Source organism: Rhamphochromis longiceps, linkage group LG14 (assembly GCF_057381845.1).
Source record: "Rhamphochromis longiceps isolate RC_006_pf linkage group LG14, R_longiceps_female_GT1.1, whole genome shotgun sequence".
Classification (NCBI taxonomy): Eukaryota; Metazoa; Chordata; class Actinopteri; order Cichliformes; family Cichlidae; genus Rhamphochromis; species Rhamphochromis longiceps.
In genome coordinates this window covers 21,450,929-21,470,953 of record NC_140570.1, presented here as the reverse complement: position 1 = coordinate 21,470,953, position 20,025 = coordinate 21,450,929, and the positions used below count along the sequence as shown (strand labels likewise).

The following is a 20,025-nucleotide window of genomic DNA, read 5'->3' as shown; positions in this document are numbered from 1 at the left end:
AGAAAGATATGTGAGAATTACAATAGCATTATGCAGATGCAGTCTCCTTCTAAATCCTCTCACAAAATGTAGGCCAAACAGGTGAAGGCCGCTAACTTGCCCTGTCCCGGTCTGCCACACAGGAGGCACAGGATGATGTGATTTAGGATTTTAATCCGGAAAAAAAAAAAGAAAAAAAAACATGGGTCGCAAGATTACTAACAGAGGAAAGCATTTTCTCTTTTTTTTGGACTGTGCTTTTCATTTCACTGCGTGTTTTTAGAGGTACACAGTGCGCACAGCAATGAAAGCGAAGGTAAATAAATAATTAAGTCATGAAAGATTGAAAGCTTGATGAATGATATTGTTTAAAGCTGCATGGTACCAGTGTGCATAGCACGGCATCCACGTTTTGGTGTTCTGTCATATTTACAGTGCACAGGACTTCTAAAATGTATAACAGGATTGTTATAGTCAATTCTCGTAATGACCCGCTCCATCTTCCCGAACAAGCCAGGAAATCTTCGTATAAACATGGCATCCATCCACTGCGAACTGAGTCACATCCAGGGCGAGACCGCAGCCTGCAGAATGAACAGCAGAAACACACGGAGGAGGGGAAGAGCCAAAACGTGATGGAGGAATCACCGGAGCGGCAAAAAAAAAAAAAAAAGGAAAAAGGGGGGATAATTTCTAGTGGGAGGGGAGAGAGAGAGAGACGAGGAGAGGTTGAGGGAAAGGAGAGAGAAAAAACATGTAGAGGAGTTGGGGTAGTGGCCTAGATGTGTGAAACGCCAGGGGTTGCCTTTTTTTCTTTCTTTTTTTGGTTCACTGCTTGACTAACACAGTCAACCCAATAGTGGAACAAATATAACAGGGACGTCCTGAAGCACCAAACTAAATGAAAAGTTGTGTAGACCTCTCAGTTTTGCGCTTTTTAAATAATATGCAAACTTTAGAGTTGGGGTGGTCCTGAGTTTTGGTGCACAGAAATACAATAAAATAAAGAGTTCTTGGTGGTATGTGCAAACTAAAACACCCACACAGGGACTAAATCTATCTCTTTTATGCCGCTTGACTGATAACGATGGCCTTGGAGGCAGACGGAGGTTCATCAAGGAGCGCTCCTGAAAAATATCCCCGGGCGGCGTTGGAGCGCAACGGCTACGTGAAGACATGTGTCACCCCGCTGTTCCAGGACGCAGGGTGCCAGTCGTCGTGGCTCAGACTCGCCGTGACATGGACTTGCCGAGGAGTGTCTTCTGCGGTCTGCGTTGCCTCCATCTCCGTTACTCTCGCTCTGCTGCTCAGATTGGTCGACTGGGATGCAGGCAGCAGGACCAACGGAAATAGCAGCGGCTCCGACCCTCGTCTTCATTTCGCGGCGGGCTGCGCTGTCGAGCTGCTTTTGAGCGTGTGTTACTGCGTCTCCCCCGCTTTTACACTCGTATGTGCCTTCTTCTGGGTAGGGCTGTATCTGATTCGCTGCGGAGTACTCATCCGCACCGCGCTGTTTCTGTTAGCGGTGTGCCACTTGGGCGAAGCCGCGGCGCATTCCCTCCTGTGCGGCGCCGAGGAGCAGCTGCTGTCCTTCTCCGCAACCCTGGTAGTCCTCGGCTGCCTAGGCAGCGGGGCTCTGCTGGTCGTCCGGCTGGGTCAGGGAGTGTCCATCCTCGTCTTCATTAGCGTCATCAGGACCGTCTCACTTGTCTCCCTGAGTCGAGTCCGGGCCAGTTGGAGACCCTACCTGGCCTACCTGCTGGGGCTGCTGGGGGTTTTGCTTGCGAGGTATGCTGACCGGCTCTTGCCGGCCTCAGGGACCAGCGGGACGGGGTGCTGTGGCTCTGTGACCGAGGCGAAGGAGGAGGACATCCCTGTCTTCAAAAGGAGACGGAGGTCCAGCTCCATAGCGGCCTCGGAAATGATGGCTCACAGTCAGAGCAACAGCAAGTCCCACCGCAGGACTTCGCTGCCTTGCATTCCGCGGGACCAGGTAAGATGTAACTTTGGACCGGACCTTACTGGCTGTTTTGTTACTGATTTGCTTAGGAACTTTCAACCACTGGCATGTAATGCTTTCGAGTCCCCCTCTTTCTCTGATGGCATGTGTGAGAGCTTTACATGCATTTTTTTTAAACATTGGGCCAAAACGGAATAGGCCGAAGACACTATAATAACACTTGTTTTGATGACCTGTTTGCTCCATGCAGGGCCACATCTGTGTTTTCCCAAGATGCTTGTTAATGTAGTATTTTGGTGCTTTGGTCTTTTGAATTTCACGATCCTGTACATCCCTTTAAACACCGATGTTTACCTTGAGCCTACTCTGACGTTGTTCATTTGGTCATCATAGTTGTGCTGTGCTCTGTTTGGGGCTGCTGATAAGGAAATGGATGGTGTATTTATCACGCCAAGTTACCGCGTGCCTGTGTGTGTGTGTCTGTATTCGCGTGCATAGGTGTGAAGTCACATGTAAATATTTTTGCAAGCCTCTGCTTCTCCAGCTTGCAGGCCCGTGGTGCCGTGTCAGACTTTTTACACATATTATCTTTATGGCAGCATAAGGGATTGTGAATAATGGCTCACAGCTTGTGATTATATATATATATATATATATATATATATATATATATATATATATATATATATATATATATATATATATTAAAACCGGGAAATTTAAATAAAACATACATACAAAATAATGTGACTTAATGTGATTAAAACTTAATGTGACTTAAAAAATACATGTTAAGTAATGTTAAGTTTTTAATATATCACAGATGGTGCCTTCTTCTTAGAACAGTGCTCCAACCTCCAAACATCCATCCCTTCACACTCATGGATGCTACCTTGTTTGAATGTTCTTCGCCCGTCTTTGCCCCCCTCCTTCTTTTTGGTTCTTATGTCCTACACCGGCAAGCTGAGATAAAATGAATGTTATATGAAGCCACTCATTTTCAACTGAAAGTGTCACCACATGGTGCATAGTAATAGGGAGGCATGCTGGTGTTTTCACAGTGGGGATTCGGTGATCATCCCGAGTGGGTGAGCTTGTGTCACAGTCACCCGTGTATGGCTTAGCTACAGAAGCAGCATAATCCTGATTACGCTGCTCTTTTTCTTCAACTTTACCCTGATCTCATTTGTAGATTTTGAGAATAGAGAGAGAAAGGAAACATGGCAGAGAAAGAAAAGCTTAACAGTAGCAGTTAAATGGCTTGGTTTATGGTGTAATCACAGTGGATGATGGTGCTTTCTGTACGTCCACACAAAAACGTTGGTACTTTGTACACACTTTGTAGCTTTCTATTATTTATATTTGTCCTGTGGAAGAGGGAGCGTACCTCATATTGCTTTCTGGAGAAAAATATACAGGTGCTGTTTTCTGTGATTTTACTGAGACTGTTTGATGTTTTTAAGGAGAATCAAAACATTCATTAATGCCCTGTTAAAAAGAACGTTTCCTTCCTGACTTTTGCATTATAAAACATTATTATAATTAGCTATATATCCATGTTAGACTGAATTGCCATAGATACATTTTGTCTCACAGAAGCCTAAAATTTGTGTTTACCTGAGATGAACTCAGTGTGGGTGATGGTGAGCCACCAAGTGCCCCAAAATAGCAAAGGGAATACACCTTTCACAGTTTACTAATCTGGACTCACCCACATTGTCCCAACACACAAGTTTCATTCTCTCACGTCAAGCTGTTCCCACATCAGCTGTCTGACTCGTGATGCTGGGATGTTCACTGCTAATTGGTATCTAGGGAACAGTGAGTTAGTGGACTATCTGTACTATTAGAAGAGCTCCATTACCCATTCTGGTCACCATGTTTGGAACAGGAATAGTGACAAATTGAATTCTGAGAGTTAAAAAAAAAAACAATGAAAATTTTTTTAACTGACCAGATGCTGAGGACAGCGCGTCCTCTTTTAACCTTTTCCCACTGGGTGTAATCTGTAGGACCAACGCACGGACACAGATGTACGCCACAAAAAGAGAAAGAAATTCAAAGCAATTGGATTGCTCTTAAACCTCTTAAACTTCCACCAGGTCACCGGAGGGCCACCTGGGGTTAGCACTGGTTTTTGTTTTAGCCACACACATTACATAGGTAAATTTCCAGAAGCAAAATGAGGTTATATTAAAAATCAAGCACATTTTTGAGGTTGCGGCCTTTATCTCAGAGCCTCTCTTTGACACAGATGCTCACAGTTTATCCATACTGTAGAAAATGAAGCTCTCCAGAGTGCAGTTGTACCTGAGAGAAGCGGGCGTTTTCATCAAGCGTTGGTTGTGCAGTATTTATGAAGCAGGCTGGTGCAGCCTGCCAAGCCAGAGGCAAGACAGGCACTCTGCTGAACAGGAAGCTGGGAAATAGCATTGGCTCAGCTCCATGGCTTTATTTCAGTATTTTTTTTTCTCTAAAGTGAATGGGATTAATTCTCCTGCTGATGCACCACTACGTTAAAGCCTGTTGGTTTCTGCTGTCCATACAAAGGAGTTTATAATATTTGATGATTTTAACATCCATTATGATCCTTCTGGATCAGCTCCACACAGAGGCCTTGTGTTTTGACAGGAGTTGTTTGTCTTTTAGCCAGGGTCTCAGTGGGATGGGGGATTTTGGGGAATAGTATTTTGTTTGTTGGGTTGCATGCAGCTGACAAACACTTGTTGTGTGCAACATGACAACAACCATAAGTATGTCGATAAGCAGCGTAATATTTACATTTATTTTATTTATTTTTTTATGGCGGTGTTTGCTTTTTCAGTTGCATAGCAGCAATATGGGTTTACTGAAATATTTGCACATTGTTTCACCCGAGGCTAATTTCACTACTTTATATCACGATTAAGGTTGCTCTCTTGCTCAAATCATTTTCATAATCTCTTCACCATATAAAGTATCTGTGTCAAACAGGAGGGGAAAGGCGGGAGAGAGACAGATTCTAAAGCAGAAACATGTGCTCTGAAATCTATTTGAGGGAAGGCCCACATTCTCTCACTGACGCACATACATTTCCAGGGAGACACAACCAGCTCCAGTCGCCAGAGCGCTCTTACTCTGAATGGCATCCAGTCTTAACATACAGTATTTTTTCTTTTATAGGATAATGATGGAGAGTTTTTAAAATCATTTAAAATGCATAGATAATACAGCAAGTTTTTATCTTCTCAATAATTGCCAGTAAAAGCACAGATGACTGTACAATATCAGAAACTGTGTTAAAGCTTTGCAGTGCAAATATAATAGGATTATGGTTCAGTGAACCTTGTTATTAGGACAAATAAACCGTATACAAACTGAGACGCTATAAAAAACACGAGTTGTGGGCTTGTTGGTTTGAGTATACCTCATGTTTTGTTATTTATTGTTGTTGCAGATGTCACCTGTAAACAGCAACTGTATTTATAGAAATAGCCACTTCCATAATAATTAGACAATTCCCTGATGTCAGTGTAGCTGTTTAATATGGTTAGCTGAGCTTCCCTGCCATTTTCACGTGTGTTCATTTTCCTATATGTATATTTACTGCAAACTGGAAACAGAGAAGCTTCACCTTCAGTGTAGAATTTGTGCCTTACCACCAAAACCAACATGTTTCAAAAGTTGCAACTTTTACTTTGAAGGGGAACGGATGCTGTTTCCGGGTTGCATCTCACTGGTGCTCTATGATAAGTTAGTGAGTGTTTACAGACGAATTGGAGTCTTCCATGAAAACTGAAGGTGGCCGTGCTAATCTGCTGGTCTCCAAAGAAATCACAAGGAGGTTTTTAGTGCAGCGCCCTCTGTGGGACCAGCAAGCTAAGCCGTCGGGGAATGCATGTATTTCTCTAAGGACTGGCAGTTATCAGGGCAACATTGATCGGTCTTTAGGCCTGCATGACCTGAGAGTTGCAATTCTCCAATCAGCCTGGGCCATTAGATAATAAGGCTGTGCAAGGTTGTGTATGTCATTGATTTATCTCACAGTACACCTGAAAAAATGTTGGACTTACTGTGCTGTGTATAGTAGATGAAAAGATTATGAAAACATATAGCACTGTGGAAAAGTCTTGGGCCACTCTCCATTTCTTTATTCTTTGTTAGGAAAATGGGAAAAAGGTGCGGCAGTTTATTGAACATTGTGCAAAAATACATAGAAATACAGTGTATGAGGTAAAAAGAGTTTAAAATTCTAAAATTTGGTATGACCACCTTTATTCTTCAGGACAGCCTGAAATCTCTTAGGCACGGTTTCTTGTAATTTCTTTAAGTGATCTTCAGGAATAATTCTCCAGGCGTCTTGAAGGACATTTAAAGCTCTTCTTTGGATGGTGACTGCCTTTTTGTTCTGTCTTCTGTCAGTCATCCTACACTGCTTCAGTAATGTTGAGGTCTCTGGGGATGCCAGTGCAGGACTGATAATATTCCACTGTGTCTTTTCTATCCAGGTATGGTTTTACTGCACTGACAGTATGTTTGGAATTATTGTCATGCTGAAAAATTAAGCTATTGCCATTCCAATACTTCCCAGATGGTACTGGAAAATCTGACCATATGTTTCTATCTCCATAATTTGGAGGGATTCTCAGTTCCAATTTCAAATTTATTGAAATTGAGTTTAAGTGGCTTCATGAAATCCTCTCAACATAATCAGGTACTGACCATGTTGGACTGAAAATGAGTGAAAAGGAAGTCAATCTCCTGGAGAACTATTGCTCGAGACCACTTTAAATTTTACAGAAATGTCTGACTCAGTGCATGCAAACTATAAAATAATGAGGGCTGGCTCAAGACTTTCACACATTACTATATCTATACATAAAAAAAAATAATTTTTTTGCTATACCTGAGCAGCTCTACAGTGTTTTCTACTAGATTATAGTAACATTTAAACAGCAGTAATTTAAGTACCTCAAAGAAAAAAACCCCAAAAGGTTATATTTGTGCATAAAGTGAAAAAGTGTGAGCAGGAAACTTAACAGTCTTGATTAGATATTACTGTTTATATATCACTACATTTCAGTTATAAACATATATACTCCTTTACTATTAAAAAGACACACTGAAAAACAGGGAAGGTAGTCATAGTGATAAAACAGTGAAAACAGACTTCCTGAAGAAAAGTGATTGAAAGAGTTGAATCAGGACAGGGTGTATCTATCCATGGGTAGCACCGAGACATGGGTGAATATGTGTGCGTGCGTGCGTGTGTGTGTGTGCGTGACAAAGAGCTTTAAAAAGCTGGGGGTGGGGGGTAGCTGGAGTTAATGTGGGGTATAAGAGGAGTGTTGAAAGATTTGCAGTTTACAGCGAGGCAAAACGTGGGAGTGAGAGGAGATTCTCTGCCAAGCTCCGCTTAAGTGTTGATTGTAAAAGGACAACTATCTGATCCTCGTGTTCAACCTCTTTGCTTCTGTTCTAAACACACCTTTGCTCTGAACGCTCACATGGACTCACACACAGCTGAGGCAAGTTCGTACTGACTGCTTATAGTTTGCCTGGCAGTTATTGCGTATGTGTTTTTAATGTGTTTGTGCATATGTAAGGTGAAGATGGCCCAGTGCCACATGCCTCCAGAGAGAGGGAGAGAGAACACAGGGCAGGGGGAAAAGAGCAAGAGCAAAAGAAAGTGTGTGCAATAGAGTGGCCTCCGCAGCTTGCTCTTTAAAAGCAACAGCAAATAATTTTAACCTTTTCTGGTCATTTCTGTATACTGTACACGCGCTTACACACACACGCACATACAGTGGGTTCCCTGCTGGCTGTCCAGATGAGGTTTGGTGGCGCTGGACAAGGATTGCCTTGTTACTCGATTCAATGGTGTGTTTTAGCTCCAAAATATGTTTGGTGAGAGGTGAGGAGGGGTGAGGGGAGGGTGGGTGGCCTGGGCAGGGGGCAACATTGACAAGCAGACTCTAGACCTGTCCATACATCTGTCTGCAGGTATGTCTGCTTCTCTCTTCCCCTACAGTAAACACTCTTACACACTTTACTTTCATGACATTTGTCAGTTTAAGCCTTCACGAAAAACCCAACACGCCACCTCACACATCACACATTTAAGTGTTCTTTGTTGTTCAGCTTTCCCTTTACTCTGTGGACGCAGAGCATGGGCAGTTTGGATCAGCGAGGACATAAGCAGAGGTACATTTTTAAAACTGTATTTATGCAGGAATTGCTGGCATGTGTGCATCTCTTTCATTGCTGTGCCCTGGGTTTACAGACTTAGTTAACACCTACTGACGTACCTGGGAGCTACACAGCAGCACAAGCAGTGTTGGAGTACTGGTGACCCAACTAGCTTAAAGAATGCCCTTCTCCTTAATGTTTTCAGAATTATCAGGAAATACGAGGGATTTACCTTTTCAACAACCGGCATCAGATCATCCTGGCATCTCCAAAACCTGTTAAAAATATACTGTGGGTTCAGGGTGATTCTTGAGCTTGCAAAGTGATGTAAAAAATATTTCTAAAGTTTTGATGAAAAAAAAACAACAACTATTTTTCAGTGGCAACATTTCCTGCAAAAAAATGCATTTACATATTAAAACTGGACCATTAACATCTTAACGGCTAAAGTCAGTCTAATTATTGTTGTATGTATTTAAATTGTTAGCTTTTTTATTTTAGCTAAAAAAATTATGGGAAAATATGTTTCATCATTTAAAGTATTTAAATGTTTAAATAGAATATTATTTAAATAGTATTCACAATATCTATATGTTGTTGAGTGCATGTTCAAATACAGGTGTGTGTGTCTGCGTAAGACTGTATGCGTGTCCTTCGTCGTGGTTTATGCTTGGTCAACAGTCTGCCAACACTGTGTTTATCTTGGACGCCTCCAGCCTGTCTGTGGATTACCCAATCAGATAATCAAGGATATAATTGCATCACATGCATCTGGGAGTGTTTTTCCCTTCCATTATCCCTCATAATGCACACATACACGTCTTGCTCACGCACACATACACGCTGCAGACACACGCGGCAGGTTTCATCTAGGCATAAGAATGCAAAGCTGTCTTTACCTGCTGTATTCTGTTTTGACAGAAGAGCATCACTGACTGCTAAAGTGCTTTGAAGAGAGATACTCTGGCATACCTGCTCTTTCAGAAATGGGTCTGAAGTTATTATAATGATGGGGAAGTGGACATGAAACAATGCATGAGAGACTACCATGATATTTTGCTTCTGATGTTTAAAATAACTCATGGGTTTATTTTAGTTTGTAATGAGTCCTTTTTCCCCCTTCTTTTTTAACCCTAACCCTAACCCCACAAATTATCATCACTCACAGATCAGTGCTGTCGCTCTCTATACACAGTTCGCGCGATTGCAAAGTGAAAGCAAAAAAACAAGCGCAAATTCAAACGCGATTGCAATATGTCACATATTGACAGTGGCTCACCGATGCCAATGACATAATTACCCAGCTACATTTCTGAAAGAATGCAAAAGCATTGACATATATTTTTCCGTCCTACGATAGCCCGACGGGCAGGGCAGAGATAGATTTTGGTAGCCCGACTGAAAAAAATCGCTAGCCCCGGGACGTCGGGCTAGCGATATTGCGAGCCCTTTATCTGATCGAGGAATCACTCATCTTTGGAAAAGAGAGTTTATTACAGAGAAATGTCTCTTTCCAAAATAAAAGCTATACTATCCGCTTCTTCTGGGCTATATTCTCAGCAGCATATTAAACATATAAGGAGAATCATGTGCTAACAGCTGTCTAAATGACTCGGCTAAAGTTAGTAGCATGCTTGTTGTTTTTGTCTTTGCACTAGGATGATGTCGGCGTAAATGTGCAGTCATATTCGTTGTGTTCCCACTAGTGCTTTCAGGTTAATCTCGTTGAAATGACCTTAACGCCACAACACGGCAAATCTCCGTTAACGAGCTACGCCGATCGCCCCGTGCATGGGGCTAGACGGCCAACACGTTAACGAGCTAACTGCTCGTTAACACACTAGTTCCCACCCATGTAATTGAGCATTGCATGGCACATCCAACATACTGTTTTACTTTAGTCCATGACGCGCTTACCTTCAGGGTCATACGTCACATGAAAACCAAAATAATTCCAAACGCCAGATCTGAATGAGGGTGGGGGAGGGCCATGTTGCAAGGGGAGCTTAACTTCTGTCTCGCTAGCTTGCCCTGCGCTCTTCCTTCTGACGATGCTGTCTGTGTTGAACGCTCAGTGAATCTGCATTCGACTACTCCGCCTAGGCTGCACTGTCGAGCCTAGGCGGAGTAGTTGAACGCAGATTCACTGAGCGCTCAACACAGACAGCATCGTCAGAAGGAAAGTTGATAAAATAAATTACAAATTTTGTATTGTTCGATACATATGCGTACCGAACCGAAAGCACTGTATCGAACGGTTCAATATCGATACGAATATCGTTGCACCCCTAATATATATATATATATATATGTATATATATATGTATATATATATATATATAATAGCAGCTGGATAGCGTAGTGGTTAGACTACATGCCTTTGGAACAGAGGATCGCAAGTTCGATTCCTGCCTGGGGCGTCTGTATCCAGTAAGGGTCCTAAGGCTAGACCCCCTATGCTAAGCGAGCCTACCACAGACATGAGCGAGACAAATAAACATGAAGGCATGCCGGCTCGGACGTCACCCGGATCAACAAGGTCCGCATCAGGTGTTGAGGAACCAGGGCACCCTGACGAAAAGTGGGCTACTGGAACAAGAAGGCATCGGTGGGCAAGAGACGAAAACAGGGCGTTGTTGGAATGCTACTACGCAAGTAACCCCGGTGGAAGGGGCTACATGAATAGGATGAGGGACCTATGGATTCTTCGATACCCAACATCCACAATGACGGCGAAACAACTAGTAGCTCAGTGTTCCAACATTCGAAAGAAGGGACTGCTCTCACAGCTAGAGATTGACGAGGTACAACACAAATGCTACGGCAAGGAGGAGTCAGGACGCCAGGTCAGGGGGGCGATATCATCACCCCCACCCGAGATTGGGTACATAGTTGAACAGCACAAGTTGAACAGCGACAAGGGGCAGTACCCTCCATGGAGAAGGAGGCTAGAGGGCAAGATCAAAGTAGCACGGAGGGAGGTTAGCCAACTAACGGAGTTGCAGAAAGGTGCGACAAATAAGGTGCCTAAGAAATACAGCAAGCTGTCCATACCTGAGGCCTTGGAAACTGCCAAGCAAAGACTCACAGCCTTGGCCAGCCGCTTGAGGAGGTACACCAGAGAAATAGAAGGCAGGAGAATAAACCAGCTGTTCTCCACAGAACCAGCAAAGGTGTACTCTCAGTGGCAAGGGAACAATAAGAGAACAGCACCACCAAGGCTGGAGACGGAGCAATACTGGAAGAGCATATGGGAGAAGGATGCAACCCATAACGGCAATGCTCAGTGGCTAGAGGATCTGAGGGCAGACCACAGCGACCTCCCTGAACAGGGTCCAGTAACCATCACAGTGGCAGATATCCAAGAAAGGGTCTCCAGTATGAAGAGTTGGACAGCACCAGGGCCCGACATGGTTCACGCCTACTGGCTGAAGAAGCTGACTGCACTCCACGAGCGTCTGGCAGCACAAATGAACCAGCTGCTAGTTAACGAGAGACACCCGGAATGGCTAACTGAAGGCCGGACGGTCCTGATCCCCAAGGACCCCAAGAAGGGAGCGGTCCCCTCCAACTACCGACCAATAACCTGCCTCAGTACTACATGGAAGCTCCTGTCAGGCATCATATCGGCTAAGATGAACAGGCACATGGGTCAATACATGAGCGGGACACAGAAAGGAATTGGCAAGAATACCAGAGGTGCAAAACACCAGCTACTGGTAGACAGAACAATCAGCCGAGACTGCAAGACCAGACTGACCAACCTGTGCACTGCCTGGATTGATTACAAGAAGGCCTATGACTCAATGCCCCACAGCTGGATACTGGAATGCCTAGAATTGTACAAGATCAATGGGACCCTAAGAGCCTTCATCAGGAACTCAATGGGGATGTGGCGTACAACATTAGAGGCCGACTCCAAGCCCATAGCACAAGTCACCATCAAGTGCGGGATCTACCAAGGAGATGCTCTGTCCCCACTGCTGTTCTGCATAGGCCTGAACCCCCTCAGTGAGATCATTAACAAGACTGGCTACGGATACCGACTACGGAACGGAGCAGTTGTCAGCCACCTCCTGTACATGGATGACATCAAGCTGTATGCCAAGAGTGAACGAGACATCGATTCACTGATCCACACTACCAGGCTATACAGCAATGACATTGGAATGTCGTTCGGACTGGAGAAGTGTAGTCGGATGGTATCAAAGAGAGGGAAGGTAGTCAGAACTGAGGGGATTGAACTACCAGAATCAAATCAAATCAAATCAAATCACTTTTATTGTCACATCACATGTGCAGGCACACTGGCACAGCACATGCGAGTGAAATTCTTGTGTGCGAGCCCCACAAGCAACAGAGATGTGCAAACACAACAACACAAACGAGCAAAATACAAGAATGGCCAACCTGAAACTAATAAATATATGTACAATATATAATAGTGTATGCATTTCTGGATGTGTATACTAAATATTTTCCTACGTGTGTGTGTGTGTGTGTGTGTGTGTATACATTTTTACAAATTAAATAGTAAAAAAAAAAATAATAATAAAAAAAAAAAAAAAAAATAATAATAATAATAATAAAATATATAAAATATACAGAGTTGAATATGTGCAAAACAAGTGGCATTTATATACAGTGTGGAGTGCATAATGTTGAAGTTCCAGTAGTGAAGCTGAGGTGTCTATGACGTGTTCAGCAGTCTGATGGCCTGATGGAAAAAGCTGTCTCTCAGTCTGCTGGTACGGGACCGGATGCTGCAGAACCTCCTTCCTGATGGAAGCAGTCTGAACAGTTTATGGCTGGGGTGACTGGAGTCCTTGATGATCCTCCCCGCTTTCCTCAGGCAGCGCTTCCTGTAGATGTCTTGGAGGGAGGGAAGCTCACCTCCAATTATCCATTCAGAGCACCGCACTACTCGCTGGAGAGCTTTGCAGTTGTAGGCGGTGCTGTTGCCATACCAGGTGGTGATGCATCATTGCAGAAGGCAACATTGCAGACATAGAGGACAGTTACAAGTACCTGGGGATCCCGCAGGCAAATGGGAACCATGAAGAGGCCGCTAGAAAGGCTGCAACCACCAAGTACCTGCAGAGGGTCAGGCAAGTCCTGAGGAGTCAGCTGAATGGTAAGAACAAGATCCGGGCCATCAACACGTACGCCCTGCCCGTGATCAGGTACCCTGCTGGGGTAATAGGCTGGCCAAAGGAGGAGATAGAAGCCACTGACATAAAGACAAGAAAGCTCCTTACCATGCATGGAGGGTTTCACCCCAAGTCCAGCACCCTGAGGCTGTACGCTAAGCGGAAGGAAGGGGGCCGGGGACTGGTGAGTGTCAGCACCACAGTCCAGGATGAGACAAGGAACATCCAAGAATACATTGGGAAGATGGCCCCAACTGACCGAGTGCTCAGTGAATACCTCAGGCAGCAGAAACCCAAGAAAGAGGAGGGAAACGAGGAACCATCATGGAAGGACAGGCCCCTGCACGGTATGTACCACCGGCAGATAGAGGAGGTGGCTGATATCCAGAAATCCTACCAGTGGCTGGACAAAGCTGGACTGAAAGACAGCACAGAGGCACTAATCATGGCAGCACAAGAACAAGCTCTGAGTACAAGATCCATAAAGGCTGGGGTCTATCACACCAGGCAAGACCCCAGGTGCAGGCTGTGTAAAGATGCCCCAGAGACAATCCAGCACATAACAGCAGGGTGCAAGATGCTAGCAGGCAAGGCATACATGGAACGCCATAACCAAGTGGCCGGCATAGTGTACAGGAACATCTGTGCCGAGTATAACCTGGAAGTCCCGAGGTCAAAATGGGAGATGCCCCCAAGGGTGGTGGAGAATGACCGAGCTAAGATCCTGTGGGACTTCCAGATACAGACGGACAAAATGGTGGTGGCTAACCAACCGGACATAGTGGTGGTAGACAAACAGAAGAAGACGGCCGTAGTGATCGATGTAGCGGTTCCGAATGACAGCAATATCAGGAAGAAGGAACACGAGAAGCTGGAGAAATACCAAGGGCTCAGAGAAGAGCTCGAGAGGATGTGGAGGGTGAAGGTAACGGTGGTCCCCGTGGTAATCGGAGCACTAGGTGCGGTGACTCCCAAGCTAGGCGAGTGGCTCCAGCAGATCCCGGGAACAACATCGGAGATCTCTGTCCAGAAGAGCGCAGTCCTGGGAACAGCTAAGATACTGCGCAGGACCCTCAAGCTCCCAGGCCTCTGGTAGAGGACCCGAGCTTGAAGGATAAACCGCCCGCAGGGGCGTGCTGGGTGTTTTATATATATATATATATATATATATATATATATATATATATATATATATATATATATATATATATATATATATATATATGTGTGTGTGTGTGTGTATATGTGTGTATATATAGATATATATATATCGATGCTGAAAGTTGGGAAACAAACAAAAAAAAAAGATTCTGCAACTCCATTTCTCAGATTTGACTGAATTTTTTTTTCTCTTTTTACTATATCATGCTGTCGTCACTCATGCCTCTGATATCAGCACACGATCACAATCATATCATCTTACTAGTTATCCTCAGCACTCAGCCCGAACTCCTAAGTTAGATGAGAATTTAAGGAAACGGTTGCATTGATGGTCCATGATTCCCTAGTTAACAGTCTGGTAGTCTGGTTACATCTGTGTTATAGACCAACGTTTCTTTCAATGACTGTGTTAATATTATTATCAACAGTAGTAGTAGTGTATTTATTTATTTTTTGATCTTATTTTACAAAGAACAGCTACACCCTTAAGCTAACACATGTCATTGGCTCACTAATTATGTTACACATGAAACAGTTTAAAAGGCTAATAAAAAGCTGTTGTTGTTGTTTTTTTTTTTTTAAAAAAAACCAAAAAATTGGAAAAAGAAATTGAGATTCTTTCTCTCTCACCTATTATTCCCACAGAGGCGGCAAGAAGACCCACCTAAACCCAGGGGTTAAAGTGGGATTTGGCAGGTGGAGGAGCTTAAAAATTGGGTGTAGGGCTGCAACATGTGGAAAAGAATCACTTAGAAATAAGTCACATAATAATGTGCATTGTAAGCTCCATTAGAGTTTAATTTCTATACAGGTTGTGATGAGCTGGCCCGTGATGCTGCTGCTCTAAGATGCTCTGCTCTTTGTGGATTTAGCAAATTGAATTCAACATGATATGAGATTTCATGTTAACCTGATTTTCAACCTCTAGACACTATACAGCTGTTATGAAAGGTCGAAATTGGTGAGAGAATCTAATCAGCATACTTACCTTAAATTTAAATTGATGGCTGCTACCCTTGATGTAACCTCACACCACAGCCTGCTCTGTACCAGTCAAGCATAGTGCATTACTTCACCACAGTGTCAAACATAACTCTTTCCCTCCCCGGGAAATAGACGAACTGTATATTTAGCTGCAAAGACACAATAATATGCCAAGTAGCAGAGAAAGCATTTGTATCTGGTGATTTTTGTGGAGCTGTTTGAACAGTTGCATTTGAAATTTACCTGAAGACATTAGTCCATTTATGCTCAGTCCTCCTCAGTAGTGTTAGATTGATGCAAAAGTAACGAGAACACAGTTTTGACATGCGCGCCATGAACGCACCACAGGGACACGCAGTATAATGTATTAACCTGCCTATTAGATAACTCCTAGCCCAGTTTAACCCCTGCTTAAACCTATACACCAATTCTGTTACTGTCACACATTTAACTTCAGCGAGAGTAGATAGCACTACATTATTCAATTGCATTGTTACACTCTCCCACCTTTCAATGCTGCAGTTGCAATTAGCTTTCTTTACATCTCATTGCTACATGACAGTCATTAGCTCTCTCTCCTACTATACAAGTTTAGAGGCATACTCAGCATGATCATTCATTTATTTAATTTTATGTCCAGAAGCTATTCCCAGCATTGGAAAGCTGCTCTCATGTTTACTCTTGTTTTGCTCCTGTTGTTATTATTTCTTTCCCTTGCACCCCATTACAGTTTCTTTCCGGAAGTTGATGCCGGTGGTGATAAGGGTGGCTTTGACTGGGCTGCAATATTAACATAAAGCCACATTTTCCCTTGGGGTATTGTGCCTCTGGCCATGGGCAGTAGTAGCGAAACAAACAAACAAATATTTTCTTGTTTCTTTCTTTTTTTTTAAAATCTTGTCTTTGTTCACCCCTTTTCTGCCCCATCTTCTCTCTTTCTTTCACTTTCAATTGCTTTTTTTAAAAATCTGTCCCTCTGTTTTCTCTCCCACTCACCCGATTTCCTCTGTGTCCAACTTTCACAGGACAAATGCCAAAGGCAGTATTATTGTGTCCTCAGCTGCCATCACTCACTGTGTTATGTAAGACATTGCTTATGTGTGTCTGTATGTGTATGTGTGAGCGCACGTGTGAGGTTTTGCTTGTGTCTTACCTCAGATTCTGGCCTTCTGACAGTTCACAATCATCCCCGTGTATCAAAACAGAGGCCAGACACGTTGTAAATCTAGAGCTGTGTGGTCTGGTTCGACTCTGACCTCTTGCTCTTTGTTGTTGTTTTCTGTTTTAAATCTGTACAGAATTGGCAGCAGAAGATGATCTGCCAACACAGGGCGTCACAGATTTGGTATATGGTATGTTAACCATATACCCAATCTGGATATATATAAACAAACTGAAGTTAAATTAATATATATTGAGGTTGCCTCCACATACATGCTTGGTTCTGGAATCGAAATTTTAGAGATGCCTTGGAATATCCTTTTCCATACAGTAGTTGCTTATAGCAATAGGCCACTCTGGGAATTCTCAAAAATCCCTCACTGAATTCTGCTGAGTTGGCGTTTTCCCCTGAGAACATAAAGGGGAAATGAGAGGAAGGCTCTAAGTATCGGTGTACCTATGAACAGCAGTTAAGTGTATTTGGAGTTCTTGGAGAATTTAGGTCAGATCCTGGAAAGGAAATTGTCTAAGGACTAGTAGAGATTTTACCATTGGGGTACTTCAGCACTCATGTGGGCAACGTTGAAGACATATATTGATAGGTGATTAGGAGGAATTCCATACTTGGCGGTTTTTGGCCACGATGAACATGATATTCAAGCATTGCCATGTCTTCTGTGGAGTAGTTAAAGTTTGAATTCTCAAGGAAAGCTTTACACATATTTCTACCAGAGGAGTTAGGAGCTCATCGGTGGTTAAGTGACAGGTTTTGGATGAGCTGTGTCTTTAGATGCTAAAGGGTTCTGGCTATTTTTGGCCCTTGTTCAGTAGCATGCCTCTTCAGTATCACAAGAGGTTGGGAACAGTGACTATACACTGTCAGAATAGGGTATAGGGAGTAGTCACGATTTTTAAAGGGGAGGTGGAGACACTGAATCCAGAGCATACTCTCTATGTTGATGTGTCATACATCAAACTACATGCTAAAATCACTGTTTAGAAATGCAGTTTCATGCAACGTAACAGAGCCAGCCAATCTTATACAATATCTACAATTTTGTGTGTGCCTTCAGATGCAGGCAGTCGGCAATCTGATGATCTTATATTTTATGTCACGGGTCGGCAACCCTGGGCACGCGTGCCACAGCTGGCACGCGAAGGGTTAACTGATGGCACGACCATAGCTGGACTGGCCATCGGGCATACCCGGCATTTGTCCGGTGGACCGATGTGATTTTTTGTTTTTATGGGTCGATGATTTTTGTTTGTTTGTTTGTTTCTTTGTTTGTTTGTTGTTTCGTCTTTTGTAACGATATAAACAATGAGAGGTGGTGGATTGGCCAGATGCTGGCCGATGTTTAAAAATAACTCAGTTGTTTGGTGGTGGCTATGGCGGAGCTTCCACAGAGGCCAGAAGGTGGATGAGGGAAGGCAGGAGGAGGAGAGACCCGAGGCGGCTGCCGGTCCGAGTGTCAGGTGAACTGAACTTCAGATAAGAAGTTATGACCTGCAGTCTATCTGGGTCAGATATAAACCAAGTTTAGGTGCAGTTTATTTTTTGTTGTGCTGATTTTTTACAGTCAGTTACAATAACTCGTACTGCGTGAGCTAGCATGACGGAGTTTCTATACTGCTGGGTGGGTGCTATGATGTTACTGATAGTGAACTTTATTGTATTCATAAGGTTATTTAGTAGAGTTGCCAACCGTCCTGTATAAAACGGAATCATCTCGTATTCAGAGAAAATATTACGAGTTCCGTATTGAGCTGAAAAGGAACAGTTTGTCTCGGACTTCAGCTACAATGAAAAAGACACAAAGCTGGATTTATTCTGCGTCTTTACGCTGCACAGCTGCCTCTTCTTCTCTCATTCTCTCCCCCTGCCTCTCCTGTTGTTACTTCAATCATGAAACTGATCAATAATCAGCTGATCGTCTCTCTTGTTTGTTTATCTTCCACTTTGCGCCAGAAAGAGGAAACCAGCAGAAAAACAACAGCAGCATGTTTAAGCTTGATCAGCTGTTGTTAGAATTTATTTAATATTGATTTCTAGTATCAGCTGATGTTTGCTGGAGCCACAGCTGTAAAGCTGCTGGTTATGATATCGGTTTGGATATGTGGGGAGAGGGAAACATGAAGATGAAACCAGGAGATGTCCTTACTGAATCATCAGAGCTGAACAGGTGATGGAGAAACAGGTTTACCTTTTAGGTGACATGAATGAGTTGAAGTTATGAACTGTTTCTGAGAGACAAATAACACCAGGATCCTTTTTTAAGCAGCTGACAGCTGGTAACTGTGCAGGTGCGGGTCTAGGAAAGTTTTGCCAGGGGGGCCAGGTAGGGCATTAACAGGGAAAGGGGGGCACAAAGAAATATTTTTATTTCTTATTCTCATTTAAAATATCTAGCTTTTATTAAATAATTATCTGAATCTTGCGAACAAAGTTTTTATCTGATGTAAAACGTATAGAAATCATACATATACCAACAAGACTGTACATCACTGTCGCAACAGTGTTTGTTTTCATTGTTGTGAGGATACCATAAAAAGCATTTGCATTTTCTGTTGTACAGTTCATTTGCTCTTATGGATAAAAAGTGTCTTTCTTTTGTTTCAAGATAGCGGATAATTATTCGCTGACAACTGCCAACATCTGTGAACAAATATAATTCTGTAAAGTTGTTTTATATATATTGTGTAACTGTTCATGTAGAGTGTTATTAAATTTATTGCTAATGCAATCATATGGCACATTGACTTCTGAGGAAATTTTAGACGGCACTCATCATCAAAAAGGTTGCCGACCCCTGTTTTATGTTATTATCTCTGACATAAGCTGCCCTCTTCAGAGTAACGGTAAAGAACTTGTCATCAAAAAGGCACTCTCTGTTTTTTATTCTTAAAGTTCAGTTGCAGCATGCACACTACCCTGTATGACACAGGTGTCGAACTCCAGTACACGAGGGCCGGTGTCCTGCAGGTTTTAGATGTGTCCTTGATCCAAGACAGCTGATTTAAATGGCTAAATTACCTCCTCAACATGTCTTGAAGTTCTCCAGAAGCCTGTTAATGAACTAATCATTTCAGGTGTGTTGACCCTGGGTGAGATCTAAAACCTGCTGTATGAAGTGTAGTTTGCTCTTGTGATGGCCAGTATCTTGTCCAATGAGGCTTTCTTTCCAATAGGAGCTGATGATATGATAAGTCCTGATTCTGCTCTCAAACATTTTAAAATCTTATTGTTTACTTATAAAATCCTAAATAATATGGCACCTGATTACTTAGCTGATCTCCTCTGTCTGTATAGCCCTAAGAGAGCACTAAGATCATCCGGTCAACTGCTCTTAGTGCAACCTAGGTCTCAGCTGAAGACCAGAGGAGACTGTGCCTTTGCCATTGCCACACCCAAATTATGGAATAATCTTCCTTTAGACATTTGGGCATCACATTCTATTCAAT

The 20,025-nt window shown here is 43.1% G+C and overlaps 1 protein-coding gene across 1 annotated transcript in view; it reads left to right on the top strand.

Moving 5' to 3' along the window:
- The first annotated feature begins 508 nt into the window (after positions 1-508).
- Positions 509-20,025, top strand: part of LOC146653994 (cGMP-inhibited 3',5'-cyclic phosphodiesterase 3A-like) — a 66,893-nt gene continuing 47,376 nt past the window's right edge. Inside the window, exon 1 of the mRNA XM_085379877.1 lies at positions 509-1,972. Within this exon, the coding sequence (XP_085236003.1) occupies positions 1,067-1,972 (906 nt within the window). The 5' untranslated portion in view covers positions 509-1,066. The remainder of the gene's footprint in view (positions 1,973-20,025) is intronic.